General features: G+C 41.0%; 2 protein-coding genes across 7 annotated transcripts in view; one reads left to right on the forward strand and one right to left on the reverse strand.

Annotated features, from left to right (window-relative positions):
- Positions 1 to 14,969, reverse strand: part of kiaa0825 (KIAA0825 ortholog) — a 478,810-nt gene extending 463,841 nt beyond the window's left edge. For 2 of the 3 annotated variants that reach the window (XM_062050982.1, XM_062050980.1), the window contains exon 1: positions 11,207 to 11,555. In XM_062050982.1, the coding sequence (XP_061906966.1) occupies positions 11,207 to 11,249 (43 nt within the window). In that variant the 5' untranslated portion in view covers positions 11,250 to 11,555. Of the gene's footprint in view, positions 1 to 11,206; positions 11,556 to 14,858 lie in introns of those variants that run through there. The other variant, XM_062050981.1, reaches the window with a different exon arrangement.
- The window catches only part of slf1 (SMC5-SMC6 complex localization factor 1), a 92,681-nt gene continuing 78,739 nt past the window's right edge, over positions 11,863 to 25,804 (forward strand). For 2 of the 4 annotated variants that reach the window (XM_062050989.1, XM_062050992.1), the window contains exons 1-9: positions 11,863 to 12,029; positions 12,384 to 12,502; positions 12,577 to 12,655; positions 16,114 to 16,339; positions 16,417 to 16,570; positions 23,967 to 24,092; positions 24,163 to 24,228; positions 24,730 to 24,876; positions 25,070 to 25,239. In XM_062050989.1, the coding sequence (XP_061906973.1) occupies positions 12,011 to 12,029; positions 12,384 to 12,502; positions 12,577 to 12,655; positions 16,114 to 16,339; positions 16,417 to 16,570; positions 23,967 to 24,092; positions 24,163 to 24,228; positions 24,730 to 24,876; positions 25,070 to 25,239 (1,106 nt within the window). In that variant the 5' untranslated portion in view covers positions 11,863 to 12,010. The other 2 variants (XM_062050990.1, XM_062050991.1) reach the window with 2 other exon arrangements.

Genomic DNA, 25,804 nt, shown 5'->3' on the forward strand with positions numbered 1-25,804 from the left:
TCGCCTCATGTGGCAGAAGGACTGACGAAGATTTTGAAGGAAGACAGGCAGCTATTGCTGTAAGTATAGCTTATGAGTTGTGCTCTATGAAGGGTGTAGACCTATTAGATTGTAACTAACATTGAATAACGGAAGAACAGACAAAGTGTCAGGTGTGCCCATTACTGTATAGCAAGGGTGCCCATTACGTCGACCCGCGAGCAACCGGGTTGATGGCGGATTAAAAAAACAGACCTAAAAATTAGCGATCAACAATCTTCACCAAGACGTCACTTTCGTCACTTAACTGACATTCACGGCACTCGAGGGTCAGATCATTATTAAGAAAAAACGACCGACAGGAAGGCGATAAACACTTTTTATTTCAACAGACTCTCGCGCCGTACCTCCCGTCAAAACTCGGAAGACTGATTGCACAGTTCCTGTCTTCACAATAAAAGCTCTGCTTCATCCTGCTTGCGCTAACAAAATATGAGTCTCAGAAAGTTAGCGCACACAAGCCAGCAAGCTACGGAGTTTGCCGCCAATGTATTTCTGTAAAGTGTATAAAAAGGAGTATGGAAGCTGGACAAATAAGATGCCAAAAAGCAACCACTTTCATGTGGTATTGGACAGAAAGGAGGACTTTTTTTTTCCTCCATTTGAAAATGTGGACGTTATCATCACTACTGTCTGATTCCAATCAATGCAAGTCATCAGAATCAGGTAATACACCAACTTATATTCTTGTCTGTATGAAAAAAAGGACTATATATGTGTTAAACATATAGAGTCCTAAACACCTTTAAACACCTTTAAATTGTTGACAAAAAATGTCTCTTTCATAAATAAATGTATATAAATTATTTATATAAATGAGGTAGATCCCCTCGACTTGGTCAATTGAAAAGTAGCTTGTCTGCAGAAAAAGTGTGGGCACCCCTGCTGAATATCAACTGTGTGTGTGTGTGTGTGTGTGTGTGTGTGTGTGTGTGTGTGTGTGTGTGTGTGTGTGTGTGTGTGTGTGTGTGTGTGTGTGTGTGTGTGTGTGACAGGGTCCACATGCGCACATGTTCATTTGTTTTTTTCCACTCTGTGGGCAAAAGTATTGGGACACATTTGTGAGGTCAGAAGTCCAAATATGTTGGAACTGCACGAGTGAGTGCCTGCTGACCGGGTAATCGATTGCAACCAGGACCAACATTATGATTTTGCCGGAAACGTTCTAATTTTTATTAATTTTGTTCGCAAGCTCTGATGCCAGACTGGAAGAAATAGCCGGCAGACAACGAGCACCAAGGAAGAAGAAATAGCCGTCACCAACATAGAATAAATAACCATCCCCAACATGAAATAAATAGCCGTCACTAACATTGACAAAAAAGACTCCACCAACAAAGAAGAAAAGGTTGTCACCAAGGAAGAAGATGTATCCATCCATCCATCCATTTTCTACCGCTTGTTCCTTTCGGGGTGTATCCGCCATCAAAATACCACATGCAGTACATACAACCAAATGGTCACAAATAAACCAAACTCACATTATTACACTAACAAACTGAGACAATACTTCCATACAAGGCAACACATAACAAACCAAAAGGCAATTAAAATATGCAACCTATACAAAAATACCTAACAGATACCTAAATACCAATAACACATGCGTTGTTATACTCACTAATTGTAATTTGATTTGTTGGTTTTTTTTTGCTTGGATTTTTCTGTCTTATTTTTTTCTAATCCATAACTTTTGGTGTACTTGTGTCATATTATTATTATTAATAATAATAATAATAATAACACCCCCCGACCACAAAAACGGAGAAACGGTAGAAAATGGACGGATGGATGGAATTGTATGCATTTTATACTGTATTGCTTTTTGTGTACTTGTGTAATATTAATAATAATAATAAGAATAAGAAGAAGAAGAATAACAACACCCCCTGCGACCCTGAAACGGACAAGCGGTAGAAAATGGATGGGTTGATAATAAAACAAAAAACAGCTGCCACCAACCAACGAAGAAGAAGCAACAGGTCTAAAGACTAACAACAATAAATAATCTTCAGAAAAGTTCAAAACGTGTGGTTTAACTTTGTTTTAAAGAAACGGCTTTTATATTGTGCAAAAAGGAGGGTACATGACAAATATGTGTTGTAGTATAACACCTATACTTCCGGCAAGTAAATTACTATCTACAATAGAACAAACTCAAGGCAACTATATTGGGTGAATGTGTAAAGGTGGGTGTTATTTCATGTATAGAGAGCTTTTCTTATGTTAGAAAACATATTTAGTTAAGTTAAGTTAAAGTTAAAGTACCAATGATTGTCACACACACACTAGGTGTGGTGGAATGTGTCCTCTGCATTTGACCCATCCCCTTGATCACCCCCTGGGAGGTGAGGGGGGCAGTGGGCAGCAGGGGTGCTGCGCCCAGGAATAATTTTTGGTGATTTAACCCCCAATTCCAACCCTTGATGCTGAGTGCCAAGCAGGGAGGTAATGGGTCCCATTTTTATAGTCTTTGGTATGACTTGGCCGGGGTTTGAACTCACAACCTACCAGGTTGAGGTTCATGTCAGGTGAGGCACTGACTTCATCACAGTCAGATTTACAAACTTATGAACCCTAAAGAGTATCGTATTCACCACTTGATTGGCAGCAGTTAACGGGCTATGTTTAAAAGCTCATACCAGCATTCTTCCCTGCTTGGCACTCAGCATCAAGGGTTGGAATTGGGGGTTAAATCACCAAAAATGATTCCCAGGCACGGCGCCGCTCCTGCCCACTGCTCCCCTCACCTCCCAGGGGGTGAACAAGGGGATGGGTCAAATGCAGAGGACAAATTTCACCACACCTAGTGTGTGTGTGACAATCATTGGTACTTAAACCTAACTTTAACTTTACACTTACCAAACTGTAGCACACAAAAAAGCACATTTAATAAAAAAAATGTTATTATGGTCTTACCTTTACTTATAAGTGCGGGAACAGTGGTGTTCGTGTTGGAAGAGTTGTGAATGAATGAAATATTAAATCCGAGCTGCAGTCTGCAGGTGTACCTAATGTTGTGTCCCTGCGGTCGTTCGCGGCTCCTCCAGCGCGACTCGCGAGCATTGTTGTTTTTGCACTTTTTGGCTTCTTGTTAAGTGACTTTTTTTGGGTGGATTCGGTCTTGCACGTGGAGGGTTTGGGTGTGGGCTTTGGTTGGTGTGGCGCTCCCGTCGGGCGGTGCATTCTGCGGCGGAGGTGCTTGGCACCAGGAGGCGGGGTTATGAGACGAGCCTCTCACAGTGCGTCTTCGCAGCAGATTTATGATCGCTCAGCACAAGAAATACGTTACACACATACAGTTGTTGACAAAATACACTGTACATTATATACCTCAGCTAACTAAACTATGGAAATGTATAATATAATTCATATAGCAATACGGTCTCACTGCACAGCAGGCCAGCAGTTAGCCGAGTCATTGCGCACAATCCATGTTGAGGCACAACGCAGTGACGTGCCTCAACTGGCTGCTGATCACCGCACCGTCTCTTCTCAGTATTTGAACGGCAAATGTGAAAATAAAAATAAAAATAATCTATAACTGGTGAAGTTAAATGGAAAATAACTTTAGTATAATCACTGGATACATATAACAATTTAATTATTTTTTTTTTCTTTTTACTTTTTTTTTTCTTTCCATGATGGCAGGTGAGGCCGTGCCTCCCCTGCCTCTAGTGACTGCACGCCACTGCAACCTACCGATCTCAGGGCGGACACTCTAACCACTAGGCCACTGAGTAGGTAGATGGTTCTAAACTGTTTTAACTATGAAAATATTTAATTAATATTAGGCGTATTTACCACCGACCCAATTCTCCATCATAAGGTGTAGTTGTTTAAAATTAAAGCGGAATTTCCGACAGAGCACTTTATGGATGTTAAGTTATGCAAGTGTACCTAATGAAGTGTCCTGACAGTGTGAGGACAGCACACAGGGTCTCATTAGTACAAAACATGCAAACATCCAACCTTCATCTTTGTGTCATTAGCTCTTTTACAAAGCAGATGTTGGAGGTGCCCCAGTGTGTCTCCCCAGTGCTGCTACTGGGACAGCTGGAGCAGACACTTGTCTGCCTGGTACATCAACCCAACAGCTATTAGAGCAAAGAAAACACACACACACACACACACACACACACACACACACACACACACACACACACACAGACCATCATCATCATCCCATCTCTCTTGCCGCTGCCTGTCTGCTACAGACTAACACACCATTTGCAGGGACAAGTCCGTACTGAAATATTTAGCAGCACATCCCCCAGGCCACCACTTTAAAGCCACTTAGAGCATATTGAGCGAAAGCCAACATTATTTTTAAAAGGTGCATCTAATGGTCTTGCAAAGGCAACACTTTATTAAACAGGTGGATAGTTGAGCATCATAATACTACTTACAACTATGTCATGCATGTTTGCCAGTGGGGGGTGAATGGTTTCATATTCACTGTTTCACCTGGGAAGAGCATCTACTGAGAAAATATTTCATCATTAGAACTTTGCACTAAAGTATTGGTCACTTTTCTCTACACACCAGGGAAATATTATCCATTGACACAGAGAGATGGGCGATATGGCCAAAATCTACAAACCCCGTTTCCATATGAGTTGGTAAGTTGTGTTTGATGTAAATATAAACGGAATACAATGATTTGCAAATCATTTTCAACCCATATTCAGTTGAATGTACTACAAAAACAACATATTTGATGTTTAAACTGATAAAAAAAATGTTTTTGCAAATAATCATTAACTTTAGAATTTGATGCCAGCAACACGTGACAAAGAAGTTGGGAAAGGTGGCAATAAATACTGATAAAGTTGAAGAATGCTCATCAAACACTTATTTGGAACATCCCACAGGTGAACAGGCAAATTGGGAACAGGTGGGTGCCATGGTTGGGTATAAAAGTAGATTCCATGAAATGCTCAGTCATTCACAAACAAGAATGGGGCGAGGGTCACCTCTTTGTCAACAAATGCGTGAGCAAATTGTTGAACAGTTTAAGAAAAACCTTTCTCAACCAGCTATTGCAAGGAATTTAGGGATTTCACCATCTACGGTCCGTAATATCATCAAAGGGTTCAGAGAATCTGGAGAAATCACTGCACGTAAGCAGCTAAGCCCGTGACCTTGGATCCCTCAGGCTGTACTGCATCAACAAGCGACATCAGTGTGTAAAAGGATATCACCACATGGGCTCAGGAACACTTCAGAAACCCACTGTCAGTAACTACAGTTGGTCGCTACATTCGTAAGTGCAAGTTAAAACTCTCCTATGCAAGGCGAAAACTGTTTATCAACAACACCCAGAAACGCCGTCGGCTTCGCTGGGCCTGAGCTCATCTAAGATGGACTGATACAAAGTGGAAAAGTGTTCTGTGGTCTGACGAGTCCACATTTCAAATTGTTTTTGGAAACTGTGGACGTTGTGTCCTCCGGACCAAAGAGGGAAAAAAAACACCCGGATTGCTATAGGCGCAAAGTTGAAAAGCCAGCATCTGTGATGGTATGGGGGTGTATTAGTGCCCAAGACATGGGTAACTTACACATCTGTGAAGGCGCCATTAATGCTGAAAGGTACATACAGGTTTTGGAGCAACATACGTTGCCATCCAAGCAACGTTACCATGGACGCCCCTGCTTATTTCAGCAAGACAATGCCAAGCCACGTGTTACATCAATGTGGCTTCATAGTAAAAGAGTGCGGGTACTAGAATGGCCTGCCTGTAGTCCAGACCTGTCTCCCATTGAAAATGTGTGGCGCATTATGAAGCCTAAAATACCACAACGGAGACCCCCGGACTGTTGAACAACTTAAGCTGTACATCAAGCAAGAATGGGAAAGAATTCCACCTGAGAAGCTTAAAAAATGTGTCTCCTCAGTTCCTAAACGTTTACTGAGTGTTGTTAAAAGGAAAGGTCATGTAACACAGTGGTGAACATGCACTTTCCCAACTACTTTGGCACGTGTTGCAGCCATGAAATTCTAAGTTAATTATTATTTGCAAAAAATAAATAAAGTTTATGAGTTTGAACATCAAATATCTTGTCTTTGTAGTGCATTCAATTGAATATGGGTTGAAAAGGATTTGCAAATCATTGTATTCAGTTTATATTTACATCTAACACAATTTCCCAAATCATATGGAAACGGGGTTTGTATAATGCGATATACTAGGGCTGGGTGATATGGCCTTTTATTAATATCTCCGTATTTTTGGACCATGTCACAATACACGATATATATCGCGATATTTTGCCTTAGCCTTGAATGAACACTTGATGCATATAATCACAGCAGTATAATGATTCTATGTGTCTACATTAAAACATTCTTGTTCATACTACATTAATATATGCTCATTTTAAACTTTCATGCCGAGAGGGAAATCACAACTAAGTCAATTGATCAAAACTGTATTTATTAAACAGTTATTAAGCAGTGGCACAAACATTCATGTCATTTCCAAAACAGAAAGTGCAAGATTGCCAGAGACATTTTAAAACAAGCTATTAGTGCACTTTTGTGCATGTCACTAAGATGACATATCAAAACAACACTAAATTAAAGTACACTTTTTGAACAGAACACCACTACAATAGTTAAAAACAAGTAAAGTGCACTTTTGTGCATGATGTCACACAAGATATTTCAAAAACTGTCAAATAAAAATGAGCTGCATAATAGGAAATCAAATAGTATATGTCATTCCTTCTGTGGTAGGTTCCTGCGGACGTTATCTCCTTCTGTTGTTGATTTTTTTTCATACGATGTTGATCTGGAAATGGTTGCTTCGGCATTTTGTGGGTGTGGCACCGAACGGAGATGTTGACATGCAGTTTCAAGCACTCTTCATTCTCTAGCGGGTGACTTTTCAAATGATGCTACAAATTAGCAGTGCTACTACTTTTTGTAGCAACGCTTTTGCCGCTTAATTGTTCAACATATTCCCGCTTGAAGCCAAACCACCGCCAGACGATGCACCTCGTGCTGTTTTTCTTGGGAATTAATTCTTCCTCCATTTGTTACCAGATTCGCACCTTCTTTCTCCCGTATTACCACTCGCACCGCACTGTTAGCATCACAGCTAATGTTACCCATGTAGCTACCTCTCTGCTCGGGGAGGGCATGTGACGTTGCACACCTGACGTATGTAAGAAGGTGCGCTTGTTTTGTCTCTCTGAGAAGGAGAGACAAGAAAGAGTGAGAAACGCCTGCAGAGTAATGCCCGCAGCTAAAAGCAACTGTGTGAGAACATATACTCGAATATCACGATATAGTCATTTTCTGTATCGCACAGAGACAAACCCGCGATATATCGAATATATCGAATATATCGATATATCGTCCAGCCCTACGATATACACTATATTGCCTTGACTCACATATGAACTTGAATTGCCATCCCATTCCTAACCCATAGGGTTCAATATGATGTCGGTCCACCTTTTGCAGCTATTACAGCTTCAACTAATCTGGGAAGGCTGTCCACAAGGTTGCGGAGTGTGTTTATAGGAATGTTCCACCATTCCTCTAAAAGCGCATCGGTGAGGTCACACACTGATGTTGGTCGAGAAGGCCTGGCTCTCAGTCTCCATTCTAATTCATCCAAAATGTGTTCTATCGGGTTCAGGTCAGGACTCTGTGCAGGCCAGTCAAGTTCATCCACACCAGACTCTGTCATCAATGTCTTTATGGACCTTATTTTGTGCACAGTCATGTTGGAAGAGGAAGGGGCCCGCTCCAAACTGTTCCCACAAGATTGGGAGCATGGAATTGTCCAAAATGTGTTGGTATCCTGGAGCATTCAAAGTTCCTTTCACTGGAAATAAGGGGCCAAGCCTAACTCCTCAAAAACAACCCCACACCATAATTCCTCCTCCACCAAATTTCACACTCGACACAATCCAGTCCGAAATGTAGCGTTCTCCTGCCAACCTCCAAACCCACACTCGTCTATCAGATTGCCAGATGGAAAAGCGTGATTCATCACTCCAGAGAACACGTATCCACTGCTCTAGAGTCCAGTGGCGACGTGCTTTACACCACTGCAACCGACGCTTTGCATTTGACTTGGTGATGTATGGCTTAGATGCAGCTGCTCGGCCATGGAAACCCATTCCATGAAGCTCTCTGCGTACTGTACGTGGGCTAATTGGAAGATATCACGAAAATTGGAGCTCTGTAGCAACTGACTGTGCAGAAAGTGGGCGACCTCTTTGCAATATGCGCTTCACCATCTGCTGACCCCTCTTTGTCAGTTTACGTGGCCTACCACTTCGTGGCTGAGTTGCTGTTGTTTCCAAACTCTTCCATTTTCTTATAATAAAGCCGACAGTTAACTTTGGAATATTTAGGAGCGAGGAAATTTCACGACTGGATTTGTGGCACAGGTGGCATCCTATGACAGTTCCACGCTGGAAATCACTGAGCTCCCGAGAGCGGCCCATTCTTTCACAAATGTTTGTAGAAACAGTCTCCATGCCTAAGTGCTTGATTGTATACACCTGTGGCCAGGCCAAGTGATTAGGACACCTGATTCTGATCATTTGGATGGGTGGCCAAATACTTTTGGCAATATAGTGTATATTGCAGCTTTCTTTTGTAATAAGTTAGCTGCTGATGTATGCAGTAAGATATTGTGTCATTTGTTTTATTTTCTCCAATCCATTAAAATTCTACTTGCTTATTTATTGTTGATGTCTGGTAACTTCATATTGTGACATGAATCTATCTACACTTCCGTTAACACGTAAAAAGCACTTATTCTTCTGTTGTTTCAATACTTTGTTAGTTTGGAGCAAAACTACAAATTTGGGTATCAGGGAAGTATTGGCCATACCAATGCTGATACTAATAGGTAAAATGCTCATTATGATTGAATGATTAATATTTTAGCACAATTATAATCAGGCAAAATCACAGCATAGGGGTGTAACGATATTAATGAACTATTTAAATGATTTCCTACTATTGACTTTCCTTTAAATAATTTGGTTTTGACCCTCTAAATTCATTTTTTGTCCAGAAACCTATTTGCTGAGTTTTTAAAACAATAACAAAAACGGCAATTGAGTTTGGACTAGTTACAAATATTGGTGAAATCACTGTAGTATCGACCATATACAAATACTATACTTAGTATCATTACTGTCGATATTCAAGAGGTGTCCAATTTAGCGGTTAGCATGGCTAACCTAGCCTCATACAATATGTAGTGGAACATGTTTAGCTGAAAGTGATAAAGTGATAAAGATACTTGTAAGAAAATTACTTTATTTGCGGCTATAGAGGCTAGGGTTGCTAATTTAGAAAACACCTTTGCACTGTGGAGGCACGTTAGCCGCTAGCTAATACATTACAGTGTGTTGAGGGATGTGTTCTTTTGTCGTTGTCAAATTGCCATTTAGAATGTGTCGTCAACTTGCATTATGACGATATAGCGGGCAGATTTATATAATTTATAATCGTATATCGTCGATATAGCACAACACTCTTTACTGCCAACAATAGGCATTAAAATCATCAATATTCAACTGGATTATACCTTTCAGAGCAGTGATTCACAAATTATGGGCGCCATATGAGAGTATGCCAAAGAATTACTTGATTAAAGTGCAGTGTTTTATTTTTCTATATTTAAATACAGTGTTACTGTTCAAACTGTGTGTAATGTTGCAGTGGCCAAAAATATTCAATATATTTGTTAAATAAAACCTCTGCCTTGTTTTTAGTAAATATTTGGGCCTACTACGCTACTGTATTTTAATGTTATGGTAGTGTTTTCTGAGGTGATACTTGGTGAAAAGAGTTTCAGAACCACTAATTTAAAGCAATGGACCCATTGCAAAAACATTGTGTGAGGTGTACAGTAATACATGCTACAACAATTGTGCACTAGTGTCAAGAAAATTTAAAACGGCAAATGCTAACATACCAATATATTTCTGCAAACATCTGTGGCATACACTATATACCATTATAACCTATAAACTAGTGTATATAGTTTTTTGTGTGTGCAAAATGAATATAAAAACTGTTACATGAGAAGTAATACAAGTAATTGTGTTTTTTTCCAAAAAATATCCTAACATAACACGGTGACTCATGTGGCTTTTGATTAATAATTGCACCAAATAATTATTAAAACCAATGACATTGGAAACTATGGCCAAATTACAGTATAATGTCATTAAGATGTGACTTTGTTTCAGTTCAGTTTCAGTTTATTTGGAACATGCATACGATACAATGTAATGAATCACACAATTCCAGTTGTTTACAGCATGTCCGAAAAGGAGTAAGAAGAAGCAGAGTTTATTTAATCCTACCCCTTTTCATACCATAGCAATTGTATCCCATTTCCTTGTTCTCTGTAATAGAACAGTGAACAAATACATAACATACCATAGTAAGCAAACAAATATTAAACAAATAAATAATCTTTGTCTCAATAAAAAAAAAGAAAACCAAAAAAAGGGTTCAAGATGTTCATCATAATTCTTGTTCTGTGTATTTTGTGAACACTTGTAGTTTGAACAGTCTCTTAAATTGAATCATATTGGTGATTAGTTTGATTTATTTGGTTAATCTATTCCATAATCTAATTCCATCCATCCACCCATCCATTTTCTACCGCTTGTCCCGTTCGGGGTCGCGGGGGGGGTGCTATCTCAGCTTCATTCGGGCGGTAGGCAGGTGTTACACCCTGGACAAGTCGCCACCTCATCACAGGGCCAATTCCACATACAGATATGCTAAAGGTTTTAAGTGTTGTGCGAGCATACAAATGTTTTAAATTAGATTTTCATATAAGGTTATATTTCTCCTCTTTTGTTGAGAAGAATTGTTGTACATTCTTGGCTAGCAGGTTTTGATTTAAGTTACACAAATGAAAGTAGGCAAAATGTACAAATAAAGTGATATACAATTAGTGGCTGATGATTAATATGACTGACAATACAATTTTTGACTCAGAAATGTTCAAAAATATTCTATTGTATTACATTTGTGTGTTAGGATGAGAGAAACCGTGTCTGGCGGCTCCTGCATGTTAACAATGGCATGCACATGTGTTTAATTAAACTGCATGTTAACAACAATGGCATAAAAGCGTTTATAATTAGGTAAATAAAACATTTTAGTTCTTACCTGTCAATAAATGTTTATGATCTCCTCTTGATGCAGTATGCATCCGCTGCAGGATGGCAACACACACAGAGAGTCATCTGCAGTCAATTCAGTGCAACAAATGCACAGTCCGGACGTGAATGTGTGCAAATGACAGTAAACTCGCCATATTTACATGATCACGTGTAACGTTAATACAGTTAAGTGAGTGTGTTGTAACGTTGCAGTCAAAACTCCGGCTTCGAGGACGAGGTTAGAAAAAAAACCCGGTGCATTACTGGTTTCGTCGGTAGATAATAGTTTGCAAGTTTGTGCAGCAAAAACAATGGATCTCGGTTTCTCAAGCAGCGTTGCATAGCATTCAGTTATTTTCTCATTTCCGGTGACAACAAGCGTCCGTGACAACAACCCGGAAGTAGTTTCCTGATAACTTCCGCTCTGTGGACCCGCTCAATTTGTCGCGTAAAAGGTGAACAACCAATTTAAACGGAATATAAATGAGCAGTTAAACGTTTTTTCCTGTTTAAAAGGCATTTTAGCCTTTCAAATACTTTATAATACTGAAATAAATTGACAAACCCTCGAACTATGGAGTATTGAATGTAGTTAAATATTACTTTTAGGAGAGTTCACCCCCATACGAAACAGATTATAGCCTGTGCAATGACTGTCAGGTGACGTGACACTCAGCCAGGAAATAAAGCAAATGCGCGAATATTATGAAAACGTTGATATCCATTTTTTAACGCTTGTCCTTCTTTGGGGGTCGCGGGGGGTGCTGGAGCCTATCTCAGCTGCCCGTTGTAAATGTTTTTGATGAACTAGATGCCGCGTGTTTCTGGTGGTAAGGCTGGAGGTACAACTAGAAGAGACACGTACGTTTGTTTTGTTACCGTAATACCGGATTGTTGCATTGTGAAAATATTTGGCGCGCCATCCATAGAGCGGTGCGGTTATTGATAAAACAGAACTGGAAATGAATAGTCACTATTTAGTAGTTTAGGTGAGACAATTTAATGTTTTGATATGCATAAAAATACCTTTTAATATACTTCTTAAAGGTGTGCTAGGTCAAATGGAATGGCAATGACTGTGGTCAGACCTGTGCTGCAGCATTGCTTGCTGTAATTACTGTGAAGTTTGTTACTGCAACACTTTGTTCACAGAACTCGGTTCCGTTTTCTTCATTTTCTTACAGCTGGAAGTATGGAAAGCTGCTCTCATATCTTTCAAATCTCTGGGATCAAAATTCGGGATGAGAAGAAGTTTTTGATCCAGGGCATCCATCAGTTGGGTGGAAAGTACATTGGGGGCTCAGTAAGTAAGACGTATTATATATCCATGCTAAAAGATGTATGTCTGGCTTCAATTCATGCTGCGTTATTTTTCAGGTCTTCCAGAGCGCTTGCACACATCTCGTAGTCCCTCAAGTTTTATCCAGTGAGAAGTTTTTGGCATCTTGTGCTGCAGGTTGGTCATAATGAGTCATATTATTAACATTAAAAGGTGCATATCATATTATGATTTTCTAAATTTAAAATACTTCCTTGTGGTCTGCATGTGTGGTTGTCAAACTCCCCCCGCCCCAAGTACCACCTCAGAGAACTTTTGACTCTCCATGCAAGTACCACCATAATGACCGTCATTGAAATACAGTAGCGTAGTAGGCTTACGTATTCATTAAAAACAAGTCAGAGGTTTTAACTACGAAGTATATTTCACATTGTAGGTCACTGTTATATTACACACAGTTTGAACAGTAACACTGTTTCAATAAAGGAAAATAAAAGACTGTACTTTAATCAAGGGATTTTTTTGCTTACCACTAGATCAGGGGTGTCCAAACTTTTTGACTTGACGGCCACATTGGGCTACAAAGAATTGGCCGTTGGCCGAAAGCATGCAAAGTAACACATTATATATATATATATATATATATATATATATATATATATATATATATATATATATATATATATATGAGTGTGTGTACATATATTAATATGATGGATATACAATTAATATAATCGATATATATTTAGATAATAAAAGTATGTGAAAGTTTGACTCCTACCTTGTTTACTTCCTTGACGACCTTCTTAAAAGTTTTGTTATCAAGCAGCTAAAATGCGCCAACAATGGATAAGTGTGGAGAGAGTGATTTAAATTGTCCCATCATACACTCTAATGGATTTAAATGGGTGTCATTTTTAGTTGTGTATGGTGTTTGGACATTTTTCATAATATCCACAATGTTCAGTGAGCAGGTTGTGTTATGTGTGACCATTTGTGTTGACCTTTAAGTTAGTTGCATTTGTTTTCTTTTGCACCATGACTAGGGAATGTTGTTTGGATTGTGTCATATGTGAAGGCTGTGCCACTATTTCTCAGAACTTTCAAGGGTTATTGATGTGATTTACTCACATTGTCTGCAAGATGGTAACAAACATGTAGCAATTAGAGACAACTTCATATTTTAGATTATTTTTAAAGCACTCTGCGGCGATGCTTTGTTAAACTCATGGCTTTTTGCGGGTAAAATTAAAGAGGCCATTTGAAAAAAAAAAGTTTTACCATTACAAAACCTGTATTATCTGTACACACAATATTTTAAGTTAAAATGAGAACATCCTTCACTATAATTCAAGACTTGCCATATACTAATATGCAATTCACCTAAAATAAAGCAACTGTACTCACCTTTTGAAGAAGTGTAGGGAAATGTGGTTGCCTGTTTCCATGTGTGTCATCAATGAGTTGAATTAAATTGTATAACTAATATTGGACTGAAATGCCAAACAATTTCCAATGTTGCTGTAAGTTCCATTGTCACTTAGGCCTATATGATAACTATATTGGATGTTGGCCAATACCGATATTGATCCGATACAACATCACAAATCATAGTACACACTTTTATTTTGTAGTGTGGAATGTCAGGAAAGGCTTGAGCAAGTGAAATTACTCAGTGAACAAAGTATGAAAAAGGCTAACCTAACAAACAAAAGTGGAGTGGCAATTAGTTTTTTGGTGACACCTAATAATACCAATAATTAAATAAATTAAGCTCATAATGCAGTAAATTGAATGATGCGGACATGTTTGTTACTGGATACGTTCTAATGCAATTCTGCTGTGGAAACTGTATGTGTAAGTAATATGCAACTATAATTATTTGACACTTGTTTATATTGACAAATGTGGGATTTTAGACATCAATATCATTCAATTAAACTTGTTTGCTTAGCTGTTGGGTAGCTGCTATCTCCTATTAGCCAAAAGCCTACCATGTTTACCTTTTGTAAATAACTTCACTAAAATACAAGAAAATACCAACTTTGTATGATAGTTGCAAAAGTAGGACTGCTTGTAAGGCAGACTGATTTTGGAGAGTTTTGATGCAAACAAATATAATCTGATACTTATTTTTTGCTGATATTGAACCGATGTTCGATATCAATATTGGATCGGTACACCGCTTGTCCTTACACTTTGTTATGTTCGGCTAAGCCAGAATAGCACCTCAGAGCAGAGATTAACAGCTTCCAGTAATAACAAGGTTTAGTAAAGTAGCACTCCCAATAAGTGGAAAAAGAAGAGAATACACACCTCAAAAGGATTGGAAAAAACAATGCGCTTAAAAGGAGTGTAGGACATAACAGCACAGCCATACCGAAACAGACCGACTGGACAGGTTAAGTGTCGGTAGAGCCAAAACGGGAGATGATCGCAGGAAGTAGACAAGCGAGAGGAAATGTCTTTGGTGAAGAATGAAGCACCAAACAATCAACTAGCAATGAGTGGACTGGCAGGGAAGCTTAAGTAATCCAAGTCCAAATAGGCTGCAGGTGTGTGAGCGTGGCTCCGCCCCTTCATCCCAAAACCAGGTAGCGCAATGGGAAGCAGACAGGCGGCAGCAGAGCAGAACAAACACATCACACTTTCCCTCTTTCCCATCACTGATAACTAAAGGCGGGAATCTTTGAGCACCTCACGATTCCCATTCTTGGGGTGACAATTCAATTCGGAATAAACTATTCAACACAATTCCTCTTGATATATTATTTGATATATGAAATATAATAAAACCTTTTCAAAACGGGTTACAGGATACAAAAGCTCCTCTTGGCTGCCGTGTTGGCTTTAAAACGTTTTTAAAAAACTTTTAAAAAATGTTGTCCACCAAAATCACAGAACGTTAACCCAATAAAACAAAATAGAGCAACTCCAAACCAATCCAAGTTTTAGAATACTTAGCAATTAAAAAGACATACACATACAATACTTATTAAATACAATGTACTAAAAAAAAGGAACAACAAAAATGTATAAGAGCAATTGCATCAATAATAATAATAATAATAATACAATTTATTGTTGTTTAAATCTTAGCGATTAAAAAATGAATTCTTAAAAAAATAATCAACTAGCAAAATAAAAAAAAAACATTTTTTAACTGATTCTCGAAAATTCAGAATCGATTTAGAATAGGAATAAATAAAAATTGCAATTTGGAAGTGAATCTTTTTTTTAGCACCCTGTGCTAAACACAAAACAAGCCAAAGTAAAAGCAAAACACACTTGTGCTGTATTATTTTCCTACAGATGCTCACTAAGCTGAAGACCCAATACAGCTTTTATCACATTTTTAAAAGCAATATTTTCATTATACTAGCTAATGCAGTATGGTCAGAGATTAAGCCGACTCGTATACCATTTGCAATTTACAGTTTGCCAGCATGGACTTCAAATGCCATGCTTGCCTTGCATTGCTACACTTTTTAGCAGAAAATGTCCACATGTTTAAACTAAATACTTGCTTTTCAATATCCAAATGAGGAAAAAAACTTAATTAAAAGAAATGTGGCAATTGACACGACTCTGCTTTGTACCATGTTTACTCATTGCTGTTGCTTCTCTCTCACCAGGAAAGTGGGTCGTTACTGTAAACTATGTTCTGGACAGCGTTAAGAATGGTTCCTGGCTCCCGGAGGAACCGTACGAGCTGTCTGTTTCCACAGGCACCAAGTCTGTCTTCTATCCTGTCAGACAGTGGAGAGAGAAGGTGATCAGTGGGAAAATAAGCGGGGCCTTCCAGGGCTGGAGGGTTCTTCTCATGGTCCGAAATACTAACCGCTCGCCCGTGTTCAAACGGTTGGTTGACTCTCCTAAATAATATGGCATATGCTTTATAATATTTTTAATAAATTCTGAGATCAATTATTTATCAGGCTCCTGAAAGCGGGCCGTGCCAGTGTATACAGCTATCCTCCTCCAGCGGATGTCTCCATCACTCATGTTATGGCTAAGCCAATTACAAATGATGCAAGATCCCACAATGCTCCTTGCATTCCTGTAAGCCACATTGTCAAGCACCTCTTTGGGGTAAGTAATAATTAACATGTTTACTCTTTGCAAAGTTACTGTTTAGTAGGAATGTGCCAATCAATCGGCTAACGATCGGTATGGAACCATTTTCTTGAAAAAGTATGTGATCTTCATAGCTGATGAATGCCTTTTAATGCCGATTACAAACACAGATCCTTTCTGGCTAGTATGGGTTTGTTTTAGTCCCCCGGCTGACAGGCTTGCAGCTAATTGTGTATCTCCATACGGTGAAGTTAATGATAATCCTCATATTGCAGCAAATACACTGCATTTCTTAAATCTTAAAAGGGAACTGAGCTCTATTCCCTGTGTGAGACAAGCACACGTCTTTCTATTTTTTATCGAGTTTTGGAGTTTTTTCTTGCCCGGATGTGGGTTCAGATCAGGGGATGTCTTGGTTTGTGAAGCGTTTTGTGGCACTTGTGATTATTGGCTATACAAATAAACTGTGATTGATTGATTATTAGGCATGTAACGGTATTAAATCTCACGGTACGATATTATCATGGTATGATATTATTGTTCTATTTGTCCACAAAAAAAAAAAAGACTTAAAAATGTTATAGTGTGTAAAATGAAGTGGCAGGAATGTTTAGGATAAACACACATACTGTAATTGAACACATATACAATGCTAAAATGTTCTAAAAATACTTATTACTTACTACAAACATGAATTTTAAGTGCAAAGAATAGTGCAGGAACATCCACTGTTTGAAGCAAATAATAATTAAAAAAAGAAAAAATACAGTTGCGTGTCTTTAAAGTGACAATGTAAACATCCAGTGTGAAACAATAATGTTCACTTTAGTGTCTTTCAACTTTTGCTCTCTGACAAGCAGTGTGGACATGTGTGGACAATGTGGACAACATATCAGTCCAGAATATGTTGTTTCTCAGAATAGTTCGACTAACAATTTTAAAAATGTAAATACCCATACAAACTGATGTTTGGCTTCGTTGGCCTCACATATCTTTCCTGGATGACGTTTCTGAGAAGGCGACATTTCCAGGGTGTAAGCTGCCATCCGCCCGAGTGCAGCTCGGCGGACAGGCTCCAGCCCCCCGCGACATTCAGAGCAATAAGTGGTGGAAACAAGGGTGGATGGATTGAGGATTTATCAAGTAGTGTTTCAGTTTCCTCATATTTCCCAAATTGGACATTGTTTTGGGTGATTATCTCCGTGGATTACGCCGTGACCAGCTGGCTCTGTGTTGGCTTGGAAACGCTCAAAACAAAAGTGGCGTGCTTCGACTATCATACCTCCGCCAAAGAGGTAATGTTTTTCCCATTGTTTGTTTGTTTGTTAACAACATAACCCAAATAGTTATGGATAGATTATGATGACATTTTTCAAGAAATGTCCAAAAAAACAATTCCTCTCATCAACTACGAACACACTTCACTTTCTGTTTACGGCGTTACGCACCTCCACTTTTGCGCCTCGGGCTGCACAGAGGATTCTGGGAGATGTAGTTTATTTTCAGACCCTATCAAAGTGCCAGAAAAAACTACACACTTAAGTGTTTTATTAAATACCGTCAGGCGTCACTATATCATTAAAAACCAAAATAGCGCGGTATCCACTTTACACTATGACTTCCCAATCAGATGTGTGCGTATTCTATTGTCATTTATTAAGAATGTTAATTTATGGATATTAATCATGAATTGCTGTTACTAGATAACATAAATGCTTATAAAAAAGATTTTACAGACAGAAAGTTACAGGAATATACACTTAATCCCATGCTTACATCTCTTTGTGCAACATGAGACTGTTCTAAGGGGAACTCAAGGTGATCTCTGAAAGGGGTACACATTATTTCCAAAGCAGAACCCCCACTCAAACATACAATACTAGTACATGGCTAATAAAAAGTTGTTTTGTTATTTTCCCTGTAAGTGGGCCAAATCACCTGTATTAGAAAATAATCAGATGGAAATGACTGCTGTCATTTTATTATACTAATAAGACAATTAAATAGTTAAGATGTCAGGTTTGAGACAGGTGTGTTGCTGATACGGCCACAGTGTGCAGGTCCGATGTTGCTCACATGTGCTCCACTGAATGCTCAGGGAGTTTTTGCATTTGCTCAAACACATGAAAAATTAGAGAGAATATTTCTATTAATCATGGAAGACTTCATGAAAACCAACGACTACTACTTTGGGACAAATGATCATCCAGAACTTTATATTTTTGAGCCTGAATATACGTAGGATAAACTACAAGTTTTAGAAGCTGAGTGCAAAACAGATCCAGTGTATTTCTAAGTGCTAAACAAGAAATACAAACTACAAACAAAATCAAACAATCACTTGACACTTACTGTACAATATCCACTCACACTGGGATGCCGAGTGATATGTATATATCTTTCAGCACAAGACTTGTGTTCCCAGGATGTATTAAAAATAAATCATATTCCTCGTTTCTTAGGTACAAAATGCTGGGAGCAAAGGAGCGTCTTGTTGTGTCTAACTTGCGATGTCATTGGTTTTAAATTGAATTTTAAAGTTGACCAACATGTGGCCTAATGACCACATCCTTCTACTTAAAAATGTGAGGCATGATTTATAATCCAGCACAAACTTCCACCAATTTAGAGGCGATGCAGCAGCTCAGTAGCTACGATACCTCAGTGATCAAGGAGCTATGTTACTCAAAGTAATTCTTCTCCGGGAGTTCTTATAATACCAATATTGCTAATACTCGGTCAAAGGCCTACTGAAACCCACTACTACCGACCACACAGTCTAATAGTTTATATATCAATGATGAAATCTTAACATTGCAACACATGCCAATACGGCCGGGTTAGATTAGTAAAGTGCAATTTTAAATTTCCCGCGAAATATCCTGCTGAAAACGTCTCGGTATGATGACGTTTGCGCGTGACGTCACGGATTGTAGCGGACATTTTGGGACACCATTGTGGCCAGCTATTAAGTTGTCTGTTTTCATCGCAAAATTCCACAGTATTCTGGACATCTGTGTTGGTGAATCTTTTGCAATTTGTTTAATGAACAATGAAGACAGCAAAGAAGAAAGCTGTAGGTGGGAAGCGGTGTATTAGCGGCCGGCTGCAGCAACACAAACACGTAGCCGGTGTTTTATTGTTTACATTCCCGAAATATGACAGTCAAGCTTTACCATTGGCCTGTGGAGAACTGGGACAACAGAGACTCTTACCAGGAGGACTTTGAGTTGGATACGCGCTACCGTGAGTACGCAGCTGCGGCTTCCAAACATTTGATCGCTTGCCCGTACGTGCGTGCCGCTATGTGCATGTCACGTACGTAACTTTGGGGAAATATATGTGCTGTATGAACTTTGCGGAGGTGAACGGTACTTTGGGCTGTGGGATTGAGTGTGTTGTGCGGGTGTTTGATTTGTATTGGCGGGTTATATGGACGGGAGGGCGGAGGTGTTTGTTATGCGGGATTAATTTGTGGCATATTAAATATAAGCCTGGTTGTGTTGTGGATAATAGAGTATATATATATGTCTTGTGTTTATTTACTGTTTTAGTAATTCCCAGCTGAATATCAGGTCCCACCCACCTCTCACAGCATCTTCCCTATCTGAATCGCTTCCACTGCCCTCTAATCCTTCACTCTCACTTTCCTCATCCACAAATATTTCATCCTCGCTCAAATTAATGGGGTAATCGTCGCTTTCTCGGTCCGAATCGCTTTCGCTGCTGGTGGCCATGATTGCAAACAATGTGCAGATGTGAGGAGCTCCACAACCTGTGACGTCACGCACATATCGTCTGCTACTTCCGGAACAGGCAAGGCTTTTTTATCAGCGACCAAAAGTTGCAAACTTTATCGTCGATGTTCTCAACTAAATCCTTTCAGCAAAAATATGGCAATATCGTGAAATGATCAAGTATGACACATAGAATGGACCTGCTATCCCCGTTTAAGTAAGAAAATCTCATTTCAGTAGGCCTTTAAGATGCAGAGCGTGACATGCAAATGGAGTGTTGAATGATTTTTAGAGGGCTTTATAGGTGGAATAGATGACTCTCATTAGTTGCATTGTTAGCCGTCTAGTACAAGCCATATTTTACAATTTAGAGACATTTCGAGAAAAAACATGTGTTCTTGCCTCACGTTGGCATTGTGAATGATAGGCAAAATTCCCCCCAAAAGGGCAGTTCTACTTTCAGTATCATTATAAAGTATCACTGGAGGATGACACGAAACATTTGATACACCTAGAGCAAACAAGTAGCAGGCACGCTAGCAGCTAAGCTAGCTTGACACAACAGAAGAAATAAGTGCTCAGTAAACTTTAAGAATTGTAGATGGAACTACGTTACTGCAGAAAGTAAGCAGATATTACTGATAATGAACAAGTAGATTGTTAAGAGTGTAGTGAGAGGATAATAACAACAGCTGTTGTGGTGTCACCATTGTTGCAGTCAGATGTACACGTAACATAAGCAAATATTATAGTACCTTGAAGGTAGAAAAGCGCTATACAAGTATAATCCATATATAAGCAGATACTAAGAAATCGCTCATATTGGCAACGACAGTGAAACCTGGAGAGGCGTGATTGGGAAGAATGGCCGCCTGGATCTGAACCCGAGCGGTGTTTTGTTATTGGACTTTTGTGCCCGTCACAGATTGTCCATAACGAACACCATGTTCAAACATAAGGGTGTCCATATGTGCACTTGGCACCAGGACACCCTAGGCCGCAGTTCCATGATCGACTTTGTAGTTGTGTCGTCAGATTTGCGGCCTCATGTTTTGGACACTCGGGTGAAGAGAGGGGCGGAGCTTTGTACCGATCACTACCTGGTGGTGAGTTGGCTGCGATGGTGGGGGAGGATGCCGGACAGACCTGGCAGGGCCAAACGCATTGTGAGGGTTTGCTGGGAACGTCTGGCAGAGTCTCCTGTCAGAGAGAGTTTCAATTCCCACCTCCGGAAGAACTTCGAACATGTCACGAGGGAGGTGCTGGACATTGAGTCCGAATGGACCATGTTCCGCGCCTCTATTGTCGAGGCGGCTGATTGGAGCTGTGGCCGCAAGGTAGTTGGTGCCTGTCGTGGCAGTAATCCTAGAACCCGTTGGTGGACACCGGCGGTGAGGGATGCCGTCAAGCTGAAGAAGGAGTCCTATCGGGTTCTTTTGGCTCATAGGACTCCTGAGGCAGCGGACAGGTACCGACAGGCCAAGCGGTGTGCGGCTTCAGCGGTCGCGGAGGCAAAAACTCGGACATGGGAGGAGTTCGGGGAAGCCATGGAAAACGACTTCCGGACGGCTTCGAAGCGATTCTGGACCACCATCCGCCGCCTCAGGAAGGGGAAGCAGTGCACTATCAACACTGTATGGTGAGGACGGTGTTCTGCTGACCTCCACTGCGGATGTTGTGGATTGAGGAGGAATACTTCGAAGACCTCCTCAATCCCACCAACACGTCTTCCTATGAGGAAGCAGTGCCTGGGGAGTCTGTGGTGGGCTCTCCTATTTCTGGGGCTGAGGTTGCTGAGGTAGTTAAAAAGCTCCTCGGTGGCAAGGCCCCGGGGGTGGATGAGATCTGCCCGGAGTGCCTTAAGGCTCTGGATGCTGTGGGGCTGTCTTGGTTGACGAGACTCTGCAGCATCGCGTGGACATCGGGGGCGGTACCTCTGGATTGGCAGGCCGGGGTGGTGGTTCCTCTCTTTAAGAAGGGGAACCGGAGGGTGTGTTCTAACTTTCGTGGGATCACACTCCTCAGCCTTCCCGGTAAGGTCTATTCAGGTGTGCTGGAGAGAAGGCTACGCCGGATAGTCAAACCTCGGATTCAGGACGAACAGTGTGGTTTTCGTCCTGGTCGTGGAACTGTGGACCAGCTCTATACTCTCGGCAGGGTCCTTGAGGGTGCATGGGAGTTTTTGCCCAACCAGTCTACATGTGTTTTGTGGACTTGGAGAAGGCATTCGACCGTGTCCCTCGGGAAGTCCTGTGGAGAGTGCTCAGAGAGTATGGGGTATCGGACTGTCTGATTGTGGCGGTCTGCTCCCTGTATGATCAGTGCCAGAGTTTGGTCCGCATTGCCGGCAGTAAGTCGGACACGTTTCCATTGAGGGTTGGACTCCGCCAAGGCTGCCCTTTGTCACCGATTCTGTTCATAACTTTTATGGACAGAATTTCTAGGCGCAGTCAAGGCATTGAGGGGATCTGGTTTGGTGGCTGCAGGATTAGGTCTCTGCTTTTTGCAGATGATGTGGTCCTGATGGCTTCATCTGGCCTGGATCTTCAGCTCTCACCGGATCGGTTCGCAGCTGAGTGTGAAGCGACTGGGATGAGAATCAGCACCTCCAAGTCCGAGTCCATGGTTCTCGCCCGGAAAAGGGTGGAGTGCCATCTCCGGGTTGCGGAGGAGACCCTGCCCCAAGTGGAGGAGTTCAAGTACCTCGGAGTCTTGTTCACGAGTGAGGGAGGAGTGGATCGTGAGATCGACAGGCGGATCGGTGCGGCGTCTTCAGTAATGCGGACGCTGTATCGATCCGTTGTGGTGAAGAAGGAGCTGAGCCGGAAGGCAAATCTCTCAATTTACCGGTCGATCTACGTTCCCATCCTCACCTATGGTCATGAGCTTTGGGTTATGACCGACAGGACAAGACCACGGGTACAAGTGGCCGAAATGAGTTTCCTCCGCCGAGTGGCGGGGCTCTCCCTTAGAGATAGGGTGAGAAGCTCTGCCATCCGGGGGAAGCTCAAAGTAAAACCGCTGCTCCTCCACATCGAGAGGAGCCAGATGAGGTGGTTCGGGCATCTGGTCAGGATACCACCCGAACGCCTCCCTAGGGAGGTGTTTAGGGCACGTCCGACCGGTAGGAGGCCACGGGGAAGACCCAGGACACGTTGGGAAGACTGTCTCCCGGCTGGCCTGGGAACGCCTCGGGATCCCCCGGGAGGAGCTGGACGAAGTGGCTGGGGAGAGGGAAGTCTGGGTTTCCCTGCTTAGGATGCTGCCCCCGCGACCCGACCTCGGATAAGCGGAAGAAGATGGATGGATGGATGGATGGACTAAGAAATGCAGTTTATTTGCTGTAATGAAGGTGATTATTATTGACTTATCAACAATGGCGATCACATACATTTTTATGGCAATCAGCTCATATTGATTGGTGGCCGATTGATCGGCACATCCCGAGTTTTAGCATTTTTATTGCACAAAAGGTTTCGAACTGACCTCCCACTTTTGCCACATATTTAAATGAGAGGATTGTAGTTATTGGAGAATTCGATGCCACCAGTTTGCTGAATTCTTTACGTTCATTTTAAAAATCATAAAAACGTTAATGCAAAAGCTAAACAGTTTAATATTTTGCATTTTTGTTCCCCTAACTGTGACATGAGCTGTTTTTTTGTTTATGGCAGAACAATTCTGTCAACATGAATTTCAACATAACAAACGATGACTATGAAATAAACGAGACCAGTGTTGTGGACGTTGACTTCTCTGAACTAGAAGCAGAGCTCAAGGAGTACGCCATCAAGCAAGAGGTGTGCATGCATATTTATTTTAATGCATTCCATATATTTTACATTTACTTATTGGAGTGTTGTTCTTTAGAGGCGACCAAGAATGTTCTTCCTTGAATTTCTGGATGACCATGCCCCGCATCGTCCTCAGTCACAGGTAGACATGCCCACCCACTGTCCTTGGTCCTTTTTATGATGGTGTATATCTGTAAAATAACCATGTGTTCCATCAAGATCAGGTCATTCCATTTCTTACATGTCATACATTTCAATGGAAAGTGACATAGAGACAGTGGGCGCGTTGTCCTCAGGTCACTGGTTAGCGCCACTGTCAGCTGATCTTAGCGTTTTGATTGGCATACCCATTAACATGACTGTCCTGTTCGTATCTATCCCGAGCAGATCGCCCCCAGATTGCTATTATAAGTGCTAGTGTATTTCCATTCTGCACTCTCAGAGTCCGTATGCTATTTGGTACGAACTGACAATCGCATATGACCTACAGGAACTTTGGGTAGCCGATCACTTCCAATTTCAATTACCCTTCTGCCCTCATCTTTCCCTCCATCTGCTGCCGTTAGAGCCATTGTTCCTATCTCTCCTTTTTTTCTTTTTGCATATACCTGCTCTTTCATCACTGTTCTTGTATTCTTTTAAGACAAGTGAAACAGACCTCAGCAACGTTGGCAGCATGATCGAGTGTGGCCTCTCCATTGAAGCTCTGGACACAATCCGAAGTGCAGTTTTCCCAGGGTTTCTGCCACCAGTGCCATACATGGTCTCTCTCATGGAATACGCCCAGCAGGTAGAACCAGGATTACCAGAAAGCAAACATTCCCAGCTGCCTCTGCTGCTCCATTAGCCTCAGGCTAGAAAACATTGCAAAACCTGTTCTATCACCTCAGTGCTTCTTACTGGGAACAATATCGCTGGACTTGTGTCTGTGTTGCTGTCACTCATCAAAAATATTGACACCACTTTTTTTCCTTCTGTCTTAGGGCAGTGCCACACCTGTCTTCATGAGGAGTTTCCAGCAAATATTGCACAGGTTACTTGTTAACAACCCTCCTTGGCTCGCTCCCACTACCGTGAAAAAATATTTCAGTCAGCTGTTGCAGTGTCCTCGGTGCAAGACAGGGCAATGGCCTTTTTTGGAGACAGCCATCAGGTACATTTCGTAATTCCATCTGGCCCTTCGATTGTTTGGTCAAGACTGGCACACCACAAAACTGCATTTATAGCTCTTATCAGGATTGAGCGCAAACAATGGTCACTAAAGAATCGGAGTGTTGTTGCAGTTGGAACTGATCCAATCGTTACAACAGTCATTTTCATTGCAAATTGTTGACGCAAAGTTGTAGACGGCAGAAGTGCTCTGAACTAGTCGTACACAGGAAATGTTCGACATGCTGATCAATCACAGCCTTTGCGCGCTGCGATGCTAGATTTTTTTGAAGGCGCATGCAAGAGGTTTTGCATGGGAAGAGGTAGTGAGAGGTGGTGAGTCAAACTGAAACCGGCAAAAAATGCAACAAAATGCTTATCTGAGGACAGCGAAGCACTCAAGCGTATTTAGGAGTCAAAATGCGTGACGAGTACAGAGACAGTGTGCATTTTGTCAGATCTGCAATCTGCGCGCAGATACTATGCCAACTCGCACCACTGATGTACATACAAATACAAGGTGTCCCTCAGATTGCTAATATACCTGTGGCGGTGGGGGTGTGGCAAGG

The sequence above is a fragment of the Entelurus aequoreus genome, linkage group LG06 (genome assembly GCF_033978785.1).
Source record: "Entelurus aequoreus isolate RoL-2023_Sb linkage group LG06, RoL_Eaeq_v1.1, whole genome shotgun sequence".
NCBI lineage: Eukaryota > Metazoa > Chordata > Actinopteri > Syngnathiformes > Syngnathidae > Entelurus > Entelurus aequoreus.